This window comes from Thermobia domestica, chromosome 3 (genome assembly GCF_964235325.1).
Source record: "Thermobia domestica chromosome 3, izTheDome1.hap1.1, whole genome shotgun sequence".
NCBI classification, from domain to species: Eukaryota; Metazoa; Arthropoda; class Insecta; order Zygentoma; family Lepismatidae; genus Thermobia; species Thermobia domestica.
In genome coordinates this window covers 161,521,573-161,548,335 of record NC_137456.1, presented here as the reverse complement: position 1 = coordinate 161,548,335, position 26,763 = coordinate 161,521,573, and the positions used below count along the sequence as shown (strand labels likewise).

At 36.1% G+C, this 26,763-nt stretch overlaps 1 protein-coding gene across 3 annotated transcripts in view; it reads left to right on the top strand.

Annotated features, from left to right (window-relative positions):
* LOC145680852 (aldehyde dehydrogenase family 16 member A1-like) overlaps nucleotides 1-26,763 on the top strand; it is a 78,920-nt gene that overhangs the window by 37,234 nt on the left and 14,923 nt on the right. For all 3 annotated transcript variants that reach the window (XM_081751978.1, XM_081751980.1, XM_081751979.1), the window contains 5 exons: nucleotides 4,920-5,017; nucleotides 5,922-6,119; nucleotides 14,245-14,496; nucleotides 16,441-16,540; nucleotides 22,000-22,273. In XM_081751978.1, the coding sequence (XP_081608104.1) occupies nucleotides 4,920-5,017; nucleotides 5,922-6,119; nucleotides 14,245-14,496; nucleotides 16,441-16,540; nucleotides 22,000-22,273 (922 nt within the window). The remainder of the gene's footprint in view (nucleotides 1-4,919; nucleotides 5,018-5,921; nucleotides 6,120-14,244; nucleotides 14,497-16,440; nucleotides 16,541-21,999; nucleotides 22,274-26,763) is intronic.

Below are 26,763 nucleotides of genomic sequence, written 5' to 3'. Positions count from 1 at the left end.
ACTCCATCGAAAATCGCAGGATTTACCATAAATTGATTGCACACCATTTTAAAAAAATTCTGATAAATTGCACATTATAGTACATGTTTTGTAAACATACTGGTATGATTAAAAATATTGGATATCATTCCATATGCCCATTGTGACCGTTTCCAGTATGGCGCGTAGCAAATCATAAGAAAATCAGGATGCACGTGAAATACAATATCTCAGAAGTGAAAAGTGGTACAGATGTGAGACAGACACCATTGGAAAGGTTATAAAGTGATATTTAATGCAATGCCAAAAACTTTTTACCATTCCAGTTCCAAATGCCTCAAATAATGCCACAAAATCATATGTAAAGACAAGCCAAATAACTATTTCTAAGCCCTGAAAATTCCGAGAAGGAGTTGAGCCAATAGTGTTCTATGTAAACTTCGTATTTGTCTCCACACAATGTACAGCTGGATGAGATCGTAGAAGTGAATAATAATAATTTTACAAGGCATCAAATATGGCCACAAACAGAATATTGCCAATGTTTGCACTTGAATAACTGGTGAGAGAAGTGCGAAAATTCTGAAACTTATGCTAAGTGACCTTTAGTTCATAATGTACTTATTGTAGAAAAATAAATGAAATAAACGGAGTTTTGGAGTCAGTAGGTATACAAACTATAACGTTGGAAAGTTACATATAAAAAGATGGCAAGCTACAGGGCAATAGCATTTATTTCTTTGAGCTAAACACGTACAATACGTAAAAAGGAACCAAATATGACTAGAACAGTAAAATAACATGTCATTAACAAAGCATGAACAAAAACCAAGTCCTAACAAGCACGTGTGATTACTTGCACGTCATTGCAAGTTTGAACATGACATTGCATTGCACGCCATTGTGTGAGGCAGCATTATCAAGCAAGCAAGTTTGAACATGCCTACCGCTGAAACCAGCTCGTAGCAAGATTTCAGTTCAGTGATGAACAGCTGTGTGTTGGGTATTGGGTGTGTTAGATTAAAATGGAGTGCTCTGTCGGACAGTATGTTTAAGAGGATTGTTATAAGAATACGTATGGAAAAATAAGTGGATATTTAACTCCAATGAATGAATTAAGAGAGGCTGATTTTTGACAATTCTGTACCTGAGAGCATGAAGTGTGTAAGTCCAATTTTTGCAAAAATGAGTTAAAAACAGTTTTGTATATCTTTCGGAGGTCTGCAACGAATGGTTGGTTTTATTTTGTTCTTTATAGGTTTATGACTCAATTAACCAAGTACATAATATAGAATGTCCAATATGTATTTATTGCTTAAGTAAGTGTTTTTGCTGTTTTCTGAAAAACAAGGATTTGTGACTTACGCACTTCATGCTCTCAGATACAGAATTTAGAATAGGAAAAAAAAGAAAGAAATCCAAACTGTGTGTACGTATCACTAAAAGAAGTTTCTTGCCAAATATCATCATCTTTTTGGACAAGTGTGTTGCGATCACCTTCAACATCACAAAGGTCGGAAGAAAGGGGAGGGAGGCTGTGTGGAAATAACGTGTAATTATCTGAAAACGAAGAAAAACCAACCGGTGGAAGTTATTCCTGGCAAATCTCTTTGTCCAGCTTGCTACAAATTTTTGTGCAGATGTAGAAATTAACGGAACCAAGAAGTGACCAAGAGTGTGTACCTGCAGAATCTAATCTAAAATATGTAGATAAAGTGTATTCGATATTAGGTGTGTCCCAGTATCAAAATTAAAAAGACTTAGTGGTGAAAAACAGAAGGGTGTATTACGTAAAAAGTGTAAGAAAATATCAAATACATTGCAAAGAAACTTGCAGAAATCGTTTTGAGAAAGTGTGATCGTGGATGAGAGACAGAATTGTGCTAATCCATGTGCAAACAATATGATATCGTTACTGAAAAACTGGAGATTAAGTCCGCACGTGCTACCAATGAAGATAAAGTTAAAATTATTAGTTTAATGCCCGAAAGTTGATCGAAGTCTAAAGTTTACGAGGAAATGCAGGTGTCGAAATACCTTCTGCAAATCTCTAGGGAACTAACCAAGAAAAATGGTGTTCTTCTAGACCTTAAGAAAGGACGAAAGCAGTTAAGTACGGAGGTAATAAAGACCAGCTCAATGAAAATAGCAGATTTTATTCTGAGAAAAAAAGACTGCATTTCAGTGAAAGTAAATGGGGTGAAGGAAAGCAGACAAGAATGACTGGTTTGTGTACTTGAAAGAACTGTACATTCAATTCAAAACTAGTGCCCAACGATACAAATAGGTTTCTCCAAATTCTGTACCTTGTGACCTAAATGGTACCTTGATACTTCGGTGATATTGATTGCATAGTATTGGCTGATTTTGCAGAAAATTACACATTTGTAATTCAAGATGAGATACAAAGTTATCATTAAGTAAATTCTTAAGCAACTTTACATCCTTTTGTATATTACTATATGTTATATGGTGCATTACTCAATCACAGTATGTCTGTTAGAAGTGATCATTTACAACACGACACTATTGCTATGTATACATTTCAAATGAAACTCATAAACCATCTGAAGATGGTTCTGCCATCGGTCAAAAAATTGATTTATTTCAGTGATGGAGCAGCTGCCCGGTACAAAGAATCTATTAAATTTCTGACATCACTAATCAGACTTTGGTTCCTCTGCTCAGTTTTTTCTTCTTCTTCTTCTGACGGCAAAGGCTGGTAAGACGGTGTACGTAGCCAAGAGCTAGTCTTCAAAGATCATACAGAAACCAAATCATGACCGCTCAAGATTTGTATGACTTTTGTGGAAAAAATAACAGAAATCAACCACATATTTATCCCCACGGAAACTATAAGCCAATGCTCCTATCCTTGAGAAAACGTTTGCCAAATGTAAATCTGTACCTCACCGCTTTGTACCGCTTAGCCCAAGTACACTGCGATGTTGCAGAACATCAGATTCAAGTGAATGTGAAGGAATTCCACTGTTCTTATTTTCACATCTAGAATAATGATCTGTAAGTTTGGTTTTTTAAACTACCGGAACCAAAAACATCATTTGCAACATCAACATGTTCCTGGGTACCTTTGTCACATATTTTGCGAATAATTACACATCGACCAACACCCACAGGAAGAAACTGTCGTGTTACAGAAAATTTATGCTACGAAATTTCTCTGTTACAAATGCACCGTTACTAAACTATCAGACGTGCTTGTTAGAACTTGTTTTTTATTCATGCTTTGTTAGTAACATGGTATTTTACTGTTCTAGTCATATTTAGTTCCTTTTTCACGTATTGCACGTGTTATAGCACATGCTTCCCTAAAAGGAAGATGATATTTAGCAAGAAACTTCGTTTAGTGATACGTACACACAGTTTGGATTTCTTTTTTTTTTCTTTCTTTCTTTTGGGGGGGCGCGGTGGCTCAGTGGTAGAGCGTTCACCTCTGGTGCTTGGGGTCCCGGGTTCGATCCCAGCCCTCGCCAAGTGAACTTTGTGGTGGACAAACACCGTGCTTGTGGGTTTTCTCGGGGTTCTCCCGTTTCCTCCCACTTTCTTCATTCCACCATTTCACTCATCTCTCATCATCACCGTCTCCTTTAGCTTAACCGGCATAACCGTGGGACGTAAAACTCAAAGATTTCTTTTTTTCTTTCTCTTTCCTCTTCTTAATTGTAAAAGTTATTGATCAGCCTCACTTAATTCATTCATTGGAGTTATATATCTACTTACTTTCCCATATATATTCTTGTGACAGTCCTCTTGAACACACTGTCCGACAGAGTACTCCATTTTAATCTAGCTCACCCAATATCCAAAATACAGCTGTCCTTCACAGAGCACACAGCAATCAATTGAGGTTTTGCTAGAAACTGGTTTCAGCTGTAGGTGTGTTCAAACTTGCTTGATAGTGCTGTGTCATGTTCAGACTCGATGACATGCACTAATTACACGTGCTTGTTAGGACTTGCTTTCTATTCATGTTTTGTTAGTAATATGATATTTTACTGTTCTAGTCATATTTAGTTCCTTTTTCACATATTGTTGGTGTTATAGCTGAAACAAATACATGTCATTGCCCTGTAGCTTGTTATCTATTTATACGTAATTTTCCAACGTTACAGTTTGTATACCTGCAGATTCTAAAACTCCCTTTATTTTTTATTCATTTATTTATTTATTTTACCATAAGTACATTATGAAAAGGTCACTTAGAGTAAGTTTCAAAATTTTCGCATTTCCCCCACCGGAGTTATTTAAGTGCAAACATTGGCAGAATTCCGTTTGTGGCCATATTTGATGCCTTGTAAAATCATCACTATTCATTTCTATGACCTGTTTCGTCCGCTGTGGAGACAAATACGAAGTTCATGTAGAACATTTTTGGCTCAACTCCTTCCCAGAATTTCGGAACTTAAAAATGATAATTTGGCTGATGCTCTTTTACGCTTTGTGGCATTATTTGAGGCATTTCAAATTGAGACGGTAAAAAGTTTCTAGCACTGCATTAAAAATCAGTTTATAACTTTTGCAGGGGATATGAATAAAATCAGATATTTCTTAATCGTACTATTGTGTTTACAAAACATGTATCAATATATATATGCAAATTATGAGCATTTTCAAAAATGGTCGTGCAACCATCATCTTGCGATTTACGGTGGAAAGCCCTACTGAAAAGCTAAAGAAATAAATAGGTAAATAGTATCTTTGTAACAGATTATTATGTGTAGCCTAATGATTTAGTTTCTTGATAGGGTATGATAAGAAGTACAAAGAAAATATCTTAAGTTTGAAATGAGTCAATTGAGATATCTCTGAAATATTTCAATGTAAAGCTAAATTTCACGATGACATGTTAATATTTGTAAAATAATAACTAACTGTTAGGAAACACAATAAATATTTCGGTTTGCTTATTTTTCATGTAGTACTTGGAGGAAAATCACCATTAATAGTGTTCGATAGCGCTGACTTGGATTCTGCTGTAGAAACTGTCGTTGAAGGCGCATGGTTCTATCAGGGTCAGGTGAGAGTTTAAAACCAAATCTTCAGTTAAGTTTGGGCAATAATAGATATGTACAAATATCCAAATCTTACAAATTCAGAAGTAAATCGTGGACTTCAATGCTAAATTTGCCTGTATTGTTTCGATATGTGCATGAAGACTGGCTTAAACATCTTGGCATGTGTATAATAAGTTTATGAACGCATTAGCCTTGTGCCCAGATAGGTTAGCGCTCTCGTTTATGTTGTAGCAGACCTGGTTTCGCTGCTAAGTTGTTTGTATCACGCTCTAAGCTGTAGGTCTACGTTTCATACAGCTTTGGTGCTGAAAAGGAACATTAAATTTTAAATAAAACAAACAAGAACATGGTACATTGAACCCATGTTGAAACGCTTGTGAGCATATTTTGCGTATGAACCGTTAAAACTAGGACAAAACTAATGCTTTCGTAATGTTTCATATAGTCATTTTTATTTTCTTGTTATTCTTGGTTAGCTTTTGAATACGAGTAAAGTTAAAAATTGTACAGAATATCCAAAATATAGATAAGTAAGCAATATAAAACAGTTTCACTAGAATAAAATTGTTTTCAGATCTATTCTTCACCCTGAATAAATATCGAAGAATAAGCAATATAAAAACATCTCACTAGAATAAAGTTGTTTTCAAATCTATTTTTACCATGAATAAATAGAATTTCGTTAATTTTTAATTAACAATAAAAAGCATGTTCAATGAACGTAGAGTCCGATTTCTATTTAATATCAAATTCTTATTACTGGTAATTCATATCTTTAAAAATAAACTCGTTTTTGTACTGTTCTGTTACATTAACAAATAAAAATGTAATTTTGATACTTTATAACACTATTTTGAGGACTAATTATGAGTTTCGAAAGTGAAGGAAAAAATATTTACTCAACAGGTTCCTTGGGCAATATCTCGTCTTCTAGTCCAGCAGTCAGTCTACCGTACCTTTATTGAGAAGCTCAAACTACGGATGAACAAATTAAATATAGGAAGTGCCTTTACGAAACATGCAGATGTAGGTGCACCTGTAAAAAGTAACAATGTTGCTAAGATCGCAGATAAAGTGACAAAGGCATTTATGCAAGGAGCTGAGGTGAGCTAAATCATGTTTATTTTAAGTAGTTATTACATTTTTTAAAATCACAACCAGATTTTCTTTTAAAAGATTTACGATATTTAAAACACAATGTTTTAAATTACTCATTTTAGGTACAATCTTGACTGAAAAACCTTTTAGATAGACATTTTTTACACGCCTATTTTTTTAATGTAATGCGAACATTGAAAAAAAATAAAGACTATAATTTGAGGCAAAGGAAAAGATTATGACAGCCAACGTCTTGAATTTTTTACAGAAAACTTTACTTTTCTTTCAAATAGGAATTTGAATTAATTGAATTCCCGTTGTATTTTTATTGTAGCCAATTTGTATCATTATCTACACCGATAAGCCAACTCATTACCTACCTAATAACATGTGTCCACCTTTGGCACATAGAACAGAAGCAGTTCGTCGTGGTGTTGGCAAACACGGCAATGTGAATAACGCCACTTAGTTTAACTGTTTAAGAAAAACATTTGAAGATTTGTTGTTGGTAACTAGATATGATATGTTGCGTTTGGGTACAGAGAAATGTCGATTCTGTAGTTGATGATTTGTGGATTTGCCAGATGTATCATTATATAAGTGATTTGAGGAAGTTAATAGTGGGGAAGTAATGAGGCCTTGATAGGTAAATTCCGCGGATGCGGGCAATGATCTTGTTTCTGATGTTCAATGGGATTAAGATCCAATGAGTTTGGGGTCTGGAATTCACCACTGTGGTCTTGAAACTACTGTAGCACACATTTGGTCATGTAATATGGGCGTTGTCTTGTTGAAAGATGTCATTGCCAGTGAAAAGCTAGGAAAGATGAATAAGTGTAAATAATCTGCAATGATCGTCAGATAATGTGTAGCCTTCATGCTGGTGTCCTAAACAATCATCAGGTCCTTTGAAGATCACGCAAGGATTCCCTAAAGGATAATGAAGCTATCATTGCCATGTCGTCTTCTTTCTGTGCATCTATCGAGCAGTTGTACCTCTAGAAGACGACAAATTCTGATCCAGCTATCGATGTTATGCAGGAGGTACCGTGATTTATCGGACAATGTAATATTTTGCAATTAGTTCACAGTCCAAAGATGGTGGTCACTTGCCCATTGCAGTCATAACCGACGTTGATGTATAGTTAGAAGTACCACACACGTGGGTCGTCTTCTTTAGATGCCCATATCCAACAGTGTACGGTTGAACCATGTTTGTGAGACGTGCTTACTTCATCCTATACTAAAGTCTGCTGTTAATTGTGCCACAATGTCCGTTTTTTACCAAGCTGACGACGTCTGGTATGTTTAATTACGCAGGCCGCGCAACCCATGTGCGATTTGTGATGGTTTTACCGTCCCTTGTCCAATTTCACAAGACGCTTACAACGTCAGCTGTCGAACACAAGTAGTGCTGCTTCCGAGATTCTCTTGGCCATCTTGTCTTCTGTCAAAGTCCGATAGATCTTCAGTTCTCCCCATTAGACGCATACAATGTACTTACTGCACGTCCGTGATCTCGGTCATAGTCTGTGGAGCAGCTGTTCCATCCCACATCAGCCTGAGGAGTTTATTTCCAACGTCCAGAGGTGGTCACAATGTGGCTGTATATTCAATCATCTTTCTGCCTGAAAGTTTAAACAAAAATGGAGTTTGTTTTCGTTTTTATAAATACTGATAACTGTATTCTAATAATAGACAAAGGAGGAACCGTATTAAAAATTGAAAACTTAAAGATAAAATGTAAAATATGCACGTGTGCCTTTTAGAGTATTTTGGCAGTATTTCTCGTGATATAATTTGTTAAATACTTAGGTAGAAGGAACTATTTAAAATATTTAAGTGACTATTGATTATATACTAAAACTGGCAATCTTGAAATGCATGTCATTACGTTGTATTGGTACTGTTATTAATGTTTTAAAGAACTCATTATAAGTAGGGAGTTTATGTTACTTTGTATTCTTGTCGTTTACTTTCGCAAGATCACTAATTATTAAGTCGAAGTTCACATGGATAGTGCTAAAACACGTTGCTTCACATTATTACTTATTGAAAGTGGAAGACAACTAGGTCTTTTCTTAAGTTGCATCTTTCCTCTTTCGTTGTGCTTTATGTGTGAGAGAGTGGGAAGGAAGAAGTCAATAATAAATAAAAAATGCCGATCTGGATTCATTTTTAAAATGATCTTCACTTGAAAGCAGCTTTTTTAAAAGAAACGAGAGCACTTCGGTAAAATAAAATTGTAGCAATAACAAGGCGTGATACCACAAATAGGTGGTATAGGTGGTATAGGTGGTATAGGTGGTATAGGTAGTATCACAAGAGATGAATAGAAAAATATTATAAGAAAATCAGGAGATTCAACAGATTTTCCTGATTTTTCCTTACGACCTATAGTTGCAAATTCGATGAAAATTCAGAGTTAAAAAATGCGAAATTTAGCTGGGAAACAAACCTGGGTCTCCGGTTTAAGTGGCGGTGCGTTAATCACTATGTTGCCAGTCAACTTTGAGGCATCACATCATTCTTAAAGTCAGTGCTCATATTGAGAGACCACGATTATTCGTAAAGTTTTATATCGTTTAAACACCAAATATTTCCAGTTTGTCTTCTGACAACCGATCAAATCATTGGTAAATAGCTTGTGCATGAATGAATGAATTTCTGTGAACTCCTGACATCGAGAAGCCTTAATCCATTTCATCTCTAAAATATTGCTTTGTCGAAGTACAAGACATGAGGAGAAAGCGATTCTCATCATTCTTATTAAGTGTACATTCCAGGACTTGCTTTATACTGAAATACAAGGAGGACACATAGAATTTATTCAAATATGAAGCAACTTTGCTGTCGTTATCAATCTTGCACAACAGGAAGTTTTATTATTCAATTTACATGTTACAGAAATATTTAGTTTTGGGTTTGGATTATTATTGTGTGATGGATGAGTCTCGAACTGGACTACCAACTTTCAAAGAGAAAGATCAAGGTTTTTTATTTCGAGTACTGTTCTAATATTTTTCTTAGTTTGGCCGGTACTTTTAAGGAGAAAAAAATTAGAGAAGATTTCTAGGTAAAAGCAATTTATCATTAAGCCTTAAAATTCGGTTCTATCCAGCGTAAACATGATAATTTCAGCGTTTATGTCATCCAATGTCTCTACGGGGAATAGGATATGGCTGTGGATGTGACAAAAGGTAACCCCGAATAATTTTATAAACAACGTTTTGTTGTTCAAAAGGTTCCACACTACCTGACCTGGATTGTAATATTATCTGATTTATGAAACCACAGCTTTAGTCACTATATATAAGCAGTAGATCCCGTCCTACAGACCATTATAAGTCTAACACGTATGCGGCCATTACTAAAGGATAGGTTCAAGCGGGACTCAAGCCGAAAACATGCCCGTCTTTCACCCAATACGACAGCGATGGTGTTGACGCGGCCATTATAGCCTGAGACGTTTGTAGTTCTTTGTCAGTGGAAGGCTGTTACCAATCTAGCGTTCAGGAGACTCCATCGCACCGTCAATACAGACAAGTCCAAACCTGTTGCCATGCTCCATCTTCGAGCTAACACTGTGGACGACGTTTACTTCCTCATGACTGCGGACAAAATCGGTTATTCATTGGCTGGTTACACTTATCTCTTGCTTCCATACACGCACACGGCTGTTGGACTGTTGTTGTAGCATGTCCGGTGTACACATCAATTTCCTGGTACGAGAAACCACCTTTGCTTGAGCGGTCCATGCGACCTCGATCGAATACAATGTTTTAACGATAATGTTTAGTTGCATCCTTCGACATAGATAAGGCATAGTGACGCTTGCTCATACGCTCGCTATTTGCGTGTTTAATTTCCATTACCTAAGTGTTGTCTAATGTAATATTAAGAACAAATTAATCAAATTAAATATGGAATGATATTGGTTTTGAGTTGTTGTATCGAAGTTTCCAGGTCTTAAGATATGAAAGAGTGAAATTTGGTATATATGTGTAGAGTGTGTGTAGAAAAGCTAGGACAGTATCTGATGGTAAAAGAGTTAGCAAGTGCGCGGATAATGGAATGGAAAGAATTTTATCTTTCTATGGAAGAGCTTGAATGTTGGACTGCAGACGGGGCTTTATGTAAGATGCATTTAGAAGGAACACACTACACCTTCTAGAATTAGTAGACTTTCTGATGTTTGAAATTGGTGTTTAAAGCAAATATAGTAAAGGATTACAATTTAAGTTGAGAGAAAATGTAGAACAAAGAAAAGAAAAGAAAATGTTTGACAGTTTTAGATATTACATTTTGCCGTTTACCTACGATATACCGTGTTTCCTCCACCGGTTGTGCTCGATCGTCAGGTCACTCCTAGTGGCTATTGCCCGGTATCGGAGTTTCCATTGTGGAGATTGCGTTCCAGCTAAACCATGGATATTGTTTCCCATTCCCCGTTGCAGGCTTTCCGCAAGCCGGAAACCTTGCGGACTTCACGATGGGAACAAGCGCCGCTTGACAAGTCCGAAAGCACAATAACCCATTGGGATAGCATCTGAACTATGGACAGGGATATCAAAGAAGGAAATTGTCCTAGTTTCCTGTCCATACAGCGATAGAACTCCAGCGATGTTTTCGTAGTGTGGCTGGATATTTTGTCTCGGTGCAGTTCAACGTGGATCATGCCTTGTTCATACAATGCTGGATTTCATGCTAGTATATTTCAGTCAAAACATAAGTCTGGTAGTACGCACCATTAATTTTGACATTTGACATTCCTTTTGGAGACGCAGTTTGCTCCCGTATGAGAAACCGGACACAATCATGAACCCTTCTGGGAAACTCTGCGCACTGACGAAAGAACGTGCTTTGGCTCCTGGCATCAATAAGTCTGTATATAATAGCACCAACTATACCAGAGTCTATGAGGTAAATCCACACCTTATCAAGGGTACCTACCAACAAACTTGCATCGATCACCCGCGAAATGACGTTCATACAGCCTCCTTGCAGTTCCTTTTACGCTCAGACACACGACACAGTTTCAGGGCGATTGAGAACGACTGTGAGGTGTAAATCCCTGTGAATAGCACGGTTTATTGTCTTCTACAATGTGAGGCATTTGCTGGACATCGCACGCTGTGCGGGAAAATTTTCGGAGGTTGTCATATACCGAACCACATGCAATAGCAGCGGGGCTTTCTTCACAGGAGCCGAATTTCTAGTTGCTCGCGTCGGTGTGGTAGGCTCAGGACTCTGTGTCGCATATTTCCGTATAATACAATTCACAATGGCATGACTTACACAGAAATTACGCACTTTACACATTTTTATGGTACGCAACTCCGTGAATTTAGCGTCGGAAAGGGCCATAATGAACCTCTCCCAGAATCTGCTCTGTATCGGCGGTTTCAGATTACTCTCGATCACACTACTCTACTGAATGATTAACGGGATACTGTTACTTGTCTCGTGGCAATATCACGGCGATGGACTGCGCACGCGCGGTACAGTTGCATATTGACTTCGGCTCAATATAAATAAATCAACTTCTGTAGTTTCTTTCCCATTCAAATTACCTCAAATTATTTTTACCTACAACTCCTGTGCGTGTACTATCATAAATAAAATTTGAAATTTTGAAATTTTGGGTGTTTATTATATCAAAGGAAATTGTTTATATTCGTTATATCAAGAGATACGAAATTCTAATATTTGCTATTTTTCATTACGTATAGATGTCGATGTCGGGCAAACTTGCTATAAAAATTTACATTTTTCAATTCAGTCAGTTTATAGTTAGAAAAGACGTGTTTTCTATCCATGTTTATTAGTTTTTTTTTTTTTTTTTTAAATTTAATAAATGTACCCCCTTTTGGAGTTTGTTCGTGTCTTTTGGAAGTACTCTGCAGGAGCGTACGTAGAATTTCCTCATGGGGGAATCAAGGTCGCAACTTGTATCATTTTAGATGTTCGTATACATATCTTGATATAGTAAATTTTTATTTTTGCTTAATGTCTTGCTCAAGGAGGATTAGTCCCTTAAACTCTTCCCGTTGCGTATACCACTGGTACTCTGTATGAATCAGCATGAGTACTTTGATCATTGCACAGCGGTTCCAATTGTAAATCTAGCAGGACAGAAATCTGGTACTCCTCGATTGGTTAAAGTATAAAGTAACCATAAAAGTTCTTTCTGTTCTAGAGCAATGACAAACATTGAGCAATACAGTGGACGGTATATACCTATATGTTTCGAAGTAATCTCCATGAGTATTCCCAACGTTCCTGCAGTTGCGCAACACCCTGGTGGTAAAACTAAGCGGTCGTGGATGCCAAGAACTCCGTGAGTGTGCTCCGCAGGTCTTCCTCATTTGCGAAGAATCTCCCACGGAGGTGGGTGTCAAGAAAATGAAACATGTAATCAATTGGCGCAAAGTCTTGCGAATATGGTACATGGCGCAGTCTTTCAGCCAAGTTGCTGAAGGATATCCTGGGTTCTTCGCTACATGTGGCTTGACATTATTGTGTAGGAGCACACCCTTGTGATTCGCCAGCGCCTGCTCATTCTGCCGCTGTGTACGGTGCACCCTTTGCAACTGCTGTGAGTAGAGGTCAAGAGTGATGATCTGACCAGGTGGAAGGAGTCGTAATGCACCACTAATATTTTTGATAGAAATGGTAACTAATGGATTTTTAAAAACCATAATATCATATTCACCTGCAATACGAATGTAGTATTTAGGATTCAGTTCTTCAAATTTTGTAGCAGTTGACATGTTTTTGTATGAGCACTTGATTACTAATTTCATTTTAATGCAGAACTTGTAACAGTTGATTTTTCAAAATATTAACCTTTTGCAATCCTTTCATTGCCCCAATAATAGTTTCCATATATTAAACTAATTCTCTATTTAAATCGAAGTAGTAGAGATCAATCGTTTCCGGTTTTAGTCTTGATCGTCATAGAACAAAACCGGTAACAGTATCAAGCTGTTTTTTTTCAATCAGTTCAAAAGTAGTTGAAATTTACTAATACTTCCAGTTTCCGTACTGATTTCAAATAGTAAAAACGTTAAATGATTTGGAGAAGCTGGTTTTGCAATCAATTGATTTCCAAAAATAGATGCCACATTCTCCGTTAACCCTTTATTTAAACCGGAAGTGGTAGAAATAAATCATTTCCGGTTTCAACGTTCATTGCTATAGAACAGAAACTGTTATAAATAACGACAAGAGTTTTTTCTTTGTAATCAATGTTATCTTAAGAAAACATCACCATCACCCTCAACATTCTACGTAAACCGGAAGTGATTGAAATTTACTAGTACTTCCTGCTCCAATATTGATGTTCATAGAGTAAAAACGGTAAGAAAGATCGAGAAGTGGTTTCTTGTAATCAATTCAACGTCCCTCCGTTAATTCTCTCTTCAAACCGGAAGTGGATGAAATCAATCATTTCTGGTTTTAATCTTAATCATCGTAGAACAAAAAAGATAACAGATAGCGATAAGCATTTTTTTATTTTATTTTTTATTTTTATTTTTATTTATTTATTTGCAGTTGACTCAATGTCTCAAGAGTATATATCAACACCTGCAACACACTACTGAGATCGGAAGTGGTTAACATTTACTAGTACTTCGGTTTCAGTACTAACTTTCACAGAGCAAAAATAGTAAGAAATCTCGAAAAACTGATTTGATACAATTTTAGCATACCAAGAATGAGTTTTGTCTCGACTTTTATACATCTCTTGATAACTGGAAGTGGTGAAAATTACAATTTTTTGGTTACAAGACTGATTGCGTAATGGATAAAAACTGAAACAGCGAGCAGTTTTTATATGGATTCAGTAGAAGAAATTGAATGAATTCACCTTGCAACCAGAAGTCATAATCCGTCACCACTTCCGGTTTTAATGTTAATCTCGATAAAACAAAAACAGTAAGAGATAGAGAGTAATGGGTTTTTGATATGAATTCAGCTTCCGAAGAACAGATTCATCTTTAACCTTATTCCTCTATTGTAACCAATAGTTATAGATATACTATATCAAGTTTGAGTTTTAAATTCGCATAGTCTGAAGTTTCACACTGTGAATCGAAACTAGCGTATTTTATTTAATTATTTTCAGGTTCATCAAGTTGTGTCTCGAGTAGAGAACCTTTCAGTGCCAGAAAATTTTTTCTCTCCAACTTTGATCACAGGAGCACAGCTAGAGGCGAAGCTAACCGATGATGATGAACTGTTACCCATTGTTGTTGCTGTACCTTTTAGAACTGCCAAAGAAGCTGTTGCTCTCGCCAATAATAGCTGTTACGGTATGGCAACAAGTGTGTGGACGGAGAATAATTCATTGGCAGTAGAAGTTGCAAAACAGTTACAGGTAAATTCTTTTATTTATTATATATATATATATATATATATATATATATATATATTCATGGACCATAACAAAATGATGCTATACATTGTATACAATGGCAGATTTTGTAACTTTCGTGGGTTTCAGGGTTTGATTTCTTGTACTTTTGATGATAATAATACAAACACGAAATAAGCTCAGTCGAGAAGACATAATTCTGTAAAAAAGAAAAAAAGATAAGAAACGTGTGTTCGATAGGAATTAACTAGAAATAAGATTGAGAAATTCAATTACTTAATGTGTTTCGTGTATACCCACTAGTAAATAGAAATGTTAGGCATATCTTTTGTACAACTGACTGTTCATTTGTTTCTAAAGCAAACATTTCATATGAAGTCAATGCTTTCATGCACTATAAATTACTAATAAGAACAAAAAATAATACAGGTACTATTATTGTAAGTCATTTTAGTGGGAAAATGTCAGTATTTCGCGTAGATATCCATTCTTCTTCATAAAAACCAAATGTGAAGAGCATACAAGATTTCATATATATATATAATATATGTGTGTGTGTATGTACGTGTATGTATGTATGCATGTATGTATGTATGTGATAAAATTCACCGGAGAAGTCAGTATTAGTGACTTCACTCACAGTTGTCACACGCCTCGTGCTCAAAGCCCTTTTAAGCAGTCTAAATCCACAAAAGTTCCTTGGACTTGTATCTAGAGACTTAATAGGTATCTCGTTAAAAGGTATAACTAATGCGAGGGAAGATCTTGAGGTGTGAGATGAGGCTTTGCCTTGATGGATGCGAACCATTGATTTCGTTTCCATACGTTTCTGATAGCTCCTGCTGGTAGATCTGCCTCAAAATCTCCTCCTCGTAGTACTGAGAGTTGGTTTTGCAGTTCTTCACTCTGCGAATCTTCGGTGTGCCTCGATGACGGTAGCCGGCAACCACCACAAACCCTTTGCATGCTCAGATTCACTTTGTGAAACTCTTCACACCTTTGTCCCTGTACATGACGGCTCTTGGTTTGACGCAGTGAGTGGACAGTAATATTTCTATGTTTAAGTTGGCTGTCTTGGCTTTCGGTGTCTGCCATCCACTTCCCACTTGCTGATGTTCCTCATTGCTACGTAAAGTCTATTGCGAATAACACTATTTACAATAGCTGCGCCGATTCAGAATTTCTCCAAATATGAAGTGCGCTCCTTGATATATTTTATCCAAGCACAAAGTACCCAGAGGTATTCACAAAGCACTTGTTCCTGTTTATGGAAACATTAAGAGTCGGCAGCATGTAACGAAGTGGTTAAGAATATCGATGAAGGGATAAAACGAAGTTAAAATGTGATTCCAGCAGCAGGCGCTAGAATTCTATAACTATGGAATATAGAAGCTAGTGCCCTCTCTTAACGATTGCGTAAACAATGGTGACAGTTGTGTTCAAAACTTACGACTTTTATCATTAAATACCTAGCGTTGTAACTTTACTTTCCGGACCCGCCTTGTATATTCCTTCGTGGTCACTAACATGCGGAGTTTAGGATCGATTCCCGATGGGGCGTATTACCTCAGATAAAGACCCGAGTAATAGATGAAGATCCCACTTTAAGTGTTTGAGCACATCATATATAATTTTGATGTTGAATAAGGGAGTAAAATGTTCCTGTTTTTGACAGCATTCCAGAAGTATTACATTTATTTAAAGGTTACTCATTTTGGCAATGTTCGAAGTTGAGTAATATTTCTTTAAATCAAAGCGTATTATGCTAGCTTAAGAAATATTTAGATCTGACTGTAGCTGTATGTTTTCTGGGATAAGAAAAATGTCAATAGTGCTGAAGTGAGTTACATATAAGAATATAATTGAATCATTTTATCATTCAAACCGCAACCGATTGTGTTAATCGTTCGTTTTAATTTCCTTTGTATTGTATTCCTGATATTTCAGGTAGGCACCGTTTGGGTTAATAGTCACAATATTGTCGATGCGGCAGCGGAATTTGGAGGATGGAAACAAAGTGGTTTAGGAAGCTTTGGAGGTGAACAGGGTATGCAGATTTTGTCTATATGCTATATAATAAGCCCTATTTATAATATTGTGTGTTTATATTACTTAGCGTGAGAATAATTTTTAAAGAAGACATATGTATGGAAACCGAAAAAATTCTTCAAATTTATTTCTCAAAAACTTAGTTCATACGTAGTTGCTATAGAAATTTCTTATCATCTCTGTGTTTCTGTTCTACTATATTCTTATAATTGTTAATGATTTGTGGAAGCTAGCAACCAGAGCCTACAGCTGAATGGTATTCACCAGGTTATGGCATATGCTGATAATGTAAATCTAATAAGGGGTGATAGGAGAACAATAGAAAGAAATGCAGAGGCCTTATTGCAGGGACATGGGTTTAGAAGTAAATGCAGAGAAAATTAAATACATGTAAAGTTGCCGGGTCCGTAACTAAATTATGCGTGCATCAAAATATCAAATAATACTTTCGATGAAGTTGATACTTTCAAATGTCTAGGATCAATATTAATAAACCAAAGTCATATCCAAGAAGAAATGTCGATTGAAAGCAGGGATTTTTTTTTTTTTTTTTCGTGAATTCTGTCGAGGAATATGAAGCTTAAAACAATAAAACGATAATCATCACTCTGTGTTGTATGGTTGCAAAACATGGTAGTGTACTTTGAGGGAAGAACGCAGATTGAAAGTATTTGAGAATAAACTCCTAAAACAAATATTCGGACCGAAGAGGAGCGGGAATGGGGAATGGCGGAAACCTCATAACAAAGAACTGCATAATTTATACCGTTTACCAAACATGGTTAGAGTCATCAAGTCTAGGAGGCTAAGGTGGGCAGGTCACGTAACCAGAATGGAAGAAAGTAGGAACGCATTCCAAGTTTTTACACCGGATTTGCATCAGCTGTAGAAGCACAAGGCAACTCCGTCCCTCATATATCATGGAAAGAACGACGAACAGTCAAAAACTGTGCGAACTCCATCTTACAGGACAGTTGGCAGTTTGTAGTGACTCTTGTATGGGTATATCTGTCGGAATGTGATAAAAAGACAGGGTCATCTATCGTCCCCGTGATTCCAGAGGTCATTATGTGTGAGTAAGTGAATGTGAGGAAAGTTTACCACACAGTTTTAAGATTGCTCGTGGTTACTGTTATAATGACAAATTCAAACTACAGAAAGTGGATAAAAATGCTCAGATCAATGCAACTTATTACTAGGTAACATTTTGGAGCCAGTATACCGTCATAATATTTTATCCTTATATGACTGGACACACCTCGGTTGTTACTCCCCAGGACAAAGCATCTAATCATATGATGAAGTCAGCAGTTACATACATGGAGCGGATGGTTCGTGAAACGGAAATTCATGCAATGTCTTGTACAGACAGTCGTATGAAATCCGTATGGAGTTTGAGGGTTTCCATTGTTGAAAAGAGCATTGATCTGACGACAGCCATACACACCTGACAGTCTTTGGAACATTTATGAAGAGAAATCGAACAGACTTCGACCTCTGCTACAACACAGTCACCGTCAGTGGAAACTGAGATGCAGGGCGTTAGCTAACAGATAGGGCTTGTACATCGGACGCAACCGTTGGTGTCGTCGCGTGTTGTCGCGTTATTTCTTAAGCTGAAAGGGTGCCAAATTCGATACCACAAACCTGAAGCAACTTCTGTATTCGTAACATCTAACTTTCCAAAGTTTTCTTGAGCGTCCTATTGTTTTACTCGCTTGGCCTCGACCTAGCCAATAGTTACAGTTTAAAGTCAGTTGAACTTTTATCATATCTAGTCCTAATACAGACCTTGGGCGGAAGACCCATAGGAATTTCGAAGTGGAATAGGTTTCTCTTCAGATCCAAGTAAGACATATCTAAATAATGGGGAAAATCTTGAGTAGACGTCTGACAATCTGGTTACAAGTTGGCAAATTTGAAATTCAGTATGGCGTCAATGCGAAAATGACATACTTTTCTAAAACTGGAATATCTCATAATATAATCAGGGGCGTCATTTAGGGGGCAGGAGGGGGCAATCCCCCCCCTGAGTTTTACACACACCTATTAGAAAGATAACATATAGGGAAACATGATTGGAACTAAATACAGATTGATGTTAATTGTTAGTTTGTTTGTTCTTTAAATGACTGATTTTAAGATATTGCAGAAAAATTATCAATGTATCAATAATATATGGCTACTATGGAAGAATTTAGTAAATATAGGCATACACTTCTGTGCTTTTCCATTTGTGCTCCACAACATAACCACGGGCGATATAATATATTTTAATGAACATACAGCTAACATACGGCTAGTGTAACTTTAAAATGATTTGAAAATGTATAGCGCCAAAAGATCAGACTGCAGATAAACTTTTTTTTTAATTTTTCAAGATATAATAAAAAAAGAGGAAGTTTACAGTCATATGAATGGTGCAAATGTTTTCTTTAAATATTTATTGTATCTAAACGTTAGGTTAGATAATGCCTAGAGTACTCTATACTGTTAAACATAGAAGAACCATTAGATCCAACAGATTTGGGGTAGATATTCAGTGCTGATCAGGAGCAGATCCAGAAGGGGGTGATGCCCCCCCCCCCCTTCCAGAAGAGAAATCTTTCTTATTTTATATATATAAATAAACCCTCCCAAAGTTTGGAGGCCTTAGAAGTAGCAGTATGACAACCCCCCCCCCCCCCACACACACACCAGAAGTCGGTTCTGGATCCGCGCCTGGTGCTGATGACTCACACTTCACACTAGATGATACCACTAATAAGCTACCAGAAGATGCTATTCTTACTTATACTTTCAAAGGATGTTTTACAAAACGATGTAAATGTCTCAAAAACTTTGTTAGTTGTACGACTTCTGTAAGTGCAGGATGGTTGTAATACCTAAGAACGTTTATGAACAGAAGAGAAACCTAACTCACCTGAAATTTCATGGGTCTTGTGGCCAGGGACTAGCAGAGAATTGTGTATAGTCAGGAAAGATGTTTACATTTAACAAGAGGTGCGTGATGTAAGCAGCAAAATAGGAAAGAATATGACATAATAATACATGTTATTGAATAAATCCTGCCTTTATATCTTGAATGGCAGTTTCTCTTTTGTATAATTGTTTTGGCTCTTGTAGCATGGTGGATAAATATTAGATAATTATTTTTCGTTTATATTACTTCTAGACTATAGAAAGATAAAAGGGCTTAATTTCGTGGTCTGCTGAGGTGAGATAATGGAAGTCCCATAGTCAGTGTGAAAAAAGAATAGTTTGAGGAACGTGGATAGTCTTGCAATACTTGGCTATTCTGCAAATAAAGTATATAAACAGAACTGTGCATAACAGACACTAAGTTACAGCCAAAGAAATTGTTTCAAATTTTTTGTTAAGATCCACAGTCAACATCAGCAAGTAATCCCTTCCAAATAATTTCGATCAGTTTGAAGCGTTTGCACCTCAAAGTTCGCCTGCTAATATGGAAGTAATTCGCTCTTACAGAGATCATGAGAGCAGAATCACTGTAAGCATTAAAAAAAAAACATTAATAGTCACTTTTCCTACGATTTGTGGATATTCCTTGCTTTCAAATATCCCTGACAGTCAAATAACGGGCAGATTTCAGACGCAGAAAGTGAACGTTATAGAAATACGAGGGGAGGCTGGAAAGTTCAGGAAATCACCAAGAAGAAATTTACCTGGAAGAACCATTTTAATACACTATTCAACGTATTCCCCCCGAAGCTCAATACACTTTTCACAGCGATGTTGCAACATTTCTAACCCTTGCAAATAGGTCTTATGTGCAAACCAGCCCTCCACCTCGGCAATGAGTGCCTCATCGAATGGAAAATGTTCGCCATTGAGATGTTTTTTGAGATGTGGGAAGAGGTGATAGTCGGAGGGGGCCAGATCAGGTGAGTAGCGTGGGTGAGGTACACAAGTGAAGCCAAGATCCACTAGCAATTGCATGGTTTGATGAGCCTTGTGGGAAGGTGCATTATCTGGAGAAACTGAACACCACTGCTTAATCTTCCCCGACGTTTTTCCTTCAGAGCCTCCTTCAGCTCAATCAAATAGTTGGAATAAACCCCAGCATTGATGGTTTCACCCTTTTTAAGATATTTGATAAGGATGACACCGTTCTTATCCCAAAACACCGATGCAAGCACCTTCCCAGCTGATCTTTGGCTTCGGAACCTCTTCGGTAGAGGAGATCCACTGTGGCACTACTCCATGGATTGTCGTTTAGTCTCTGGATCATATTTGTGCAGCCATGTTTCATCTTCTGTCACCAGACTGCGCAAGAACTCACCAGGGTTTTGAAACTTTTGCAAAATTTCCTGTGACATCTGCACCTTCCGCATGTGCAAATATTCTGCTATTATGACACCCATACGCTCACGCGATATCCCCACACTCGCAGCAATATTTTTTATCGATATGCGCCTATCCTCCATGATCATGTCATGTACTTTGTCGATGTTTTCTGTGGTCACTGCACTTGAAGGCTTGCCTGAGCGAGGTTTATCTTCAGTCTCACGATGACCAGTCTTAAAATGCCTCACGCACTTCGCTACTGTTGTATATCCAGGAGCGTGTTCCCCCAAAGTATCCTGAATTTCCATACAGGATTTGTCTTACAGCACAAAAAAAAAAAAAAAACCTTGATGACACTGCGAAGCTCATTCTTCTCAAATTTCCTTAGATCCTCCGCCATATCTTCTTACAAAACCTGTAACAAAGGAAATAACAATGAATGATAAAATGGTCATATACGGGATGAGAGGTTCACAATATATGACCTTTCTAGTGACTACAATGGTATGTTTCAATTTGTATTTCTTCTTTGTGATTTCATGAATTTTCCAGCCCCCCTCGTATCCCATTTCTTTATGGGCTTGCATCACTTCAAGAATTAGTAACGGATTCTGAAGCATATTCATGAATCGGATGTTTGTTTCGACAAAGCAGTAGAACGTAGTCAAATAGAACTATTTATAAATAAGAAATTAAGAATTTGTAAATACTTACTCCACTTTGTACATCTGCAGCGTAGTGTAAACTATAATCAAAATTTGCAGATCCTTCACTAATTAAAATGCAATATTTCTAACTAAAATACTCAACAAATTTTAAAAAGTAGAAAGTCAGGGAAAATCATAATTTGGTCCGACAAATCTGAAAATTCCATAATATCACTTTAGAAGACACTAAATTTAGATAATTTCCATGTGTCGTAATGATTTATAAATAACATACGTCAGAAAAATATATGAAATAGTTTTCATTATGATACCCATACTTATCGAGTACAATATATGTGAGAACTGTTTTAAATTTTAATAAAATTGCAAGAAATACTATTTGTGTGTATTGGAAAAATAAATTTTAACATTTAGTAGAAGGAAAATACAATGCTTAAGATATTCCTTAAATGTTGTTCTCTTTCTATATTTATATATATAGGCCTCTTCGAGTACATGAAGCCTTTGGGACATACACAGCCAGAAGTTTCGCGTGATATCAATGTTGAGAAGTTCGGGGAAGCACCTGTGCCTGATCGTCCTTCACTGACAGAGCTCTGTCAAAATGCCGTTGGAGATCTTGGAAATGTAAAGAAAATCGACCATACCTACAAGATCTATTATGGAGGTCAGCAGAAGAGACCAGATGGAAATGCTTCAAAAGTTATCAAGGATCACCAAGGAAGAAATTATGCTCTTGTTAGTGATGGAAGCAGGTAAGGACATTTTACTTTATAGAACATAGTTTGCGTAAGAACGCTCTTCAAAAGAAACAAAGTGAAAATGTGCAAAAAGCAAGCACTACTTAGAACCCTAATCAGGGTTAACATACAAGTATTTCTCTCCTCTTTCTGAATATTTCTCACGTACTTAGGGCTTCCAGATTTTCACCCTAAAAAACAAGGGTATCCTATGAAAACTTATAATATAGTCATAGTTGTGGACTTTTTTTTTTTCTGAAATATTAGGATTAATTAAATAATATGTCAAAAGTTGACAAAAAAGATTATTCCTATTAATTTTAGTATTGATTATTGATAAAAACGGGGTGTTTTAAATATCGCACGAATGATATTAACTTGATTTAAAAAAAGAAAAAGAACGGGACATGTGGAGTTTAGAACAATTTTGGGGAAGACTTGTAAATCCAAGGCATCTAGAAGGTCTACACATACTCTCTTGAATTTAGATCAGAGTCTGTGTATGAATGCAGGGTAGATAGTAAGTAACTCCTTAAATTTAAAATTTCGTTTGTTAATAGAACCATTCATTTTTCTCACGTGTTGCTTATTATATGTCATTACTTCTTCTAAAGTTAATATCTCGATATTGCCCGCACCATTTTCAACATGTTTCTTTAAATGGATATGAACGGTTTCTCTTTCCTGACAGATAAAGTAAACATAATTTCACGGATCTCGTTTCAGAAATCATCAAGAGTTTGAAACTTGCGTTATCGATATTATGACTTCATCGAAAACAATATACACAGTATAATAAATGTAATCACTTTTTTTTCTGCGTGCATTATGAATCTGGAAAGATTTCGATTGAATATGTCTTTCAGGTCTTACTTTTATGTTAGACTGTAACGTTAAAGAACTGTCGTTTTTTATTTAAATTTTTATTTATTTTTTTATGTCTGGTACACTATCACTATTCATTAACTGTTTCTGGTATTGTTTAATAATTTTTGCGTCCAGAAAATACGTTTATTATATTAACCCTTCCACTAATGTTTTACCTACCATATTTATATCTTCTGGCAGCATTAACCATTTTCTTAGTGGTTAATCGACTAGCCATTTGTCATATTTGAAACAAAGAATGAGTAATAAACATATAAAATATCTAAAAATAAAAGAACAAAAGTAATGGCATACACGAACAGTAAAACAACATAAATGTTATTCTAATGCCTACGTACATAACTTTACGAGATACAAGTTTGAAATATGGGATTACTTCTATTCACCCTGTATACTTGTTTTAATATCCTGTATGTATTTAACCCTTAACAGTTCACTACCTTTGAAAATTATCAAAAAATTATGATATTTTCAATATGTCGTCTATTTGGTTTGTATATCATTTGAAAGTAGTTTTCTAAATTTTCCTGCCAATAGTTTTTGAGAACTGAGTTGTGTCCAAATGGTTACTTTGCACAGTTTTCCGTAAAGTGATTTTTGAGTACTTGTAGCCATATAGTAATAAAGAAAAGTAGTCTCATAAGAAAGGAGAAATAAATGAAACATGGTAAGAGTTGTTTACTTTATAGGATTTAATATCTAAATCTGGAATATTAATTTATAAGAAAATGTAAGGTACTATCTATGAGTCCACATAGAAAAAATAATAATATTTACATTTCGCTGAAAATACAGATTGAATAAATATGATATTCAAATATATGCGTAGTTTTATAGAATATTCTTCTTTTTTATTTATTTTTTTATGTTTTTAAATTTGAATATATCAACTAGTGTAACAGTGACTTAGGGGTCTAGAAAGGATATTAATTACCAAGTGACAAAAACATTTCCTATCGTGATACATATACTTACAGATGGAACTGCATAAAGGAATTATTTAGTGAGCTTGTTACTCCCGACTTACAAAAACGACATATTCCCTTAGATGTGTGGGCTGGCCAGTGAGCAACAAACTCTTTCCTTGTATTATAACATGGTCACGTAGCAACAGGTCGACATATTTTCACTTGAGGTTCGCCCAAGCTTTCTACAGATGGTCTCTCTTGTTAGGCTTTCTGCATGATACTAGTGCAGATGCACTATATGCCGGAAACACTTTAAGATGTCTGAATGATTTCCCAAGTACGTTACACTCTCTTTTGTAAGGTAACCAGCTGTTTACAACTAAATCTAAGCATGTACCCAAAATTCTAAAATACCATCGTTTTGATTTCATCGTTGTACGGCAGAGTTCCATGAACATGTTTGACTTGTTTACACTTCTCATGTATTTGCCTCAGAAGATAAGAAAAAAATCTTATCTTCTGCCTCCTAAACAATTTTGTCTTATTGTTGGAAGAGTTGAGATTTTCATTACATCCTTCAAATATTGCATTAATTTCACACTTGTAAAAAGTTGTCAATGTACACGACTAAAAACTCAGACGCCTTTATCTTGAATGAGGACGGTGATTTCCCATAATTTTTCAGCAACACGGAGCTCCACCTCACTATGCCTTATGTTCACGCCAATGGCTCGATAGATCATTTCCGGGACATTGGAATGGGCGACGGAGACGGATAGAGTGGCCCAGATTTTACGCCACTAGAGCTCTTCCTCTGCTATCATCTGAGGAACCTTACTTATCAAGAACCCATCCACGATATCCGCCATCTGATGGAGAGAATTTTGCAATGTTGTGAAACCGTTGACATGCTGTTGCGAATCCATGTGGGTTGGCAGAGGCGCTTTGCAGTTTGTCTTGCTCAAGAAGGATAGCACATAGAGCAAATAATGCTGTAATGCCAAATTTTCACACTTTGTGACAAAATAACTTCTGAACCAATAACGGTAGGTGAAATAGTCTGTATCACTGTTTTCCTGAAATTGAGGTCGTATCAAATGATACCCCACATTTCCCCTTCCATTTAAAAATCCAAAGTTGGATCCAAGATTACGGCTTCCAAGATGGCCACCAGGGCAACCATGTCAGACAATATGGTCCATTACCCACCCGAAAAACAAATACCATGAACCAAATGTGAACGCCAAGATGTTCCTATGCTACAGGAGTCTTAACGGACTGATGCCTCACCCTGTACTATATCTCAGGTATATAATCTGGATCTGAATCACTGAAAGTAAGATCAGGTTCTGAATCCGAGGTTCCGAAATCCGATAGATTAGAAGAGAAAGTGATCACTACTGTTGGCCTTATGCTTAGTTTCCTTCCATAGGATATATCAACGGAGGTAAGTTCTTCATCCATTTTTGACGAAACACAGTCACCTGCAAAAATGTAAATAGCCTGTCACAATATTTCTCCTATGCATCTGACATGAGATTTCACAGTAAAACTTATTTATACACACACACACACACACACACACACATATATATATATATATATATATATATATATATATATATATATATATATATCCCATACTGAGCCTCTGTATGAAATTTAAAATTTGACTAATAAACAGAGTACTATGGTTATTTTTCACGTTAGATTTTCTATAAAAATAACAAAAGATACATCAATATAAGCTAGTCCAATATATTGTATTTTTTCCTGTACAAAGTATCTATTTGATCCGTTACCGAACAATGTAACCAAATGTTTACATAGTATATTTTTATCGTAAATAGTAATCAATTTTTGACATTATGCCGTTTTCATACTTGCACATTGTTGGGCAATGACTTACAAACAAGAACATATCGAGAAAAATAAAAACGTAAACTGCTTACCTTCAGTATTTAATATTTTCTGTCTGCTTCCAACACTGCTTGCAAAACAACAACATATCCACACACTACTTCCCGCATAAAATTCATCAGAGTTGTCACAAGGGGGTAATAGCTTCTCTCCCATCGCAGAAAGTATGTACACAAATAAATACAACGAACAATATGGAAATATAACACTCTTCAATCCAATAGGCAAAATCAAAAAATGTGTAACCAAATGGTTACGAAAACTCGGTAAGGGTTAACCTACTACCCTAGTTTTCAATATAAGTTTTTAGAAATAATTATATTCAACAAATTATAACTGTATGTAAATTTCTACAGCACATATTTCAGTTAATTATTTCATGTTTTTACATCTGGATATTATCAATTTCTATTGTCAACATACTGACTGAAATATGTTTAGTGTGTGTCAAAAACTAATGAAAGATGGAATGAGGCAAAAAAATGCTTATTAGAGTTAACAAACAGAATAAATAAAAGAAAAACTTACCGGTTGTCAGATAGTAGCAAAACATGCATAGTTGCGACTTCTTCCTCATGTACAGTTTCAGAAAAAAAGACTCAGTTCCCGTCGTAATCTGTAACATATAAAGCTGCATAAACTGACATAAAATCACGGGAACTTCTGGTTAGCGTGGAAAGTTCTGATTTGGCATGCTTATAGCTTTACGTAAGAAACAAATAGAAGAATTGTTAAAAGTGTATTTTTTATATTTTTAGGAGATAAAAAAAGGGAGAGGAGTAAAAAAAA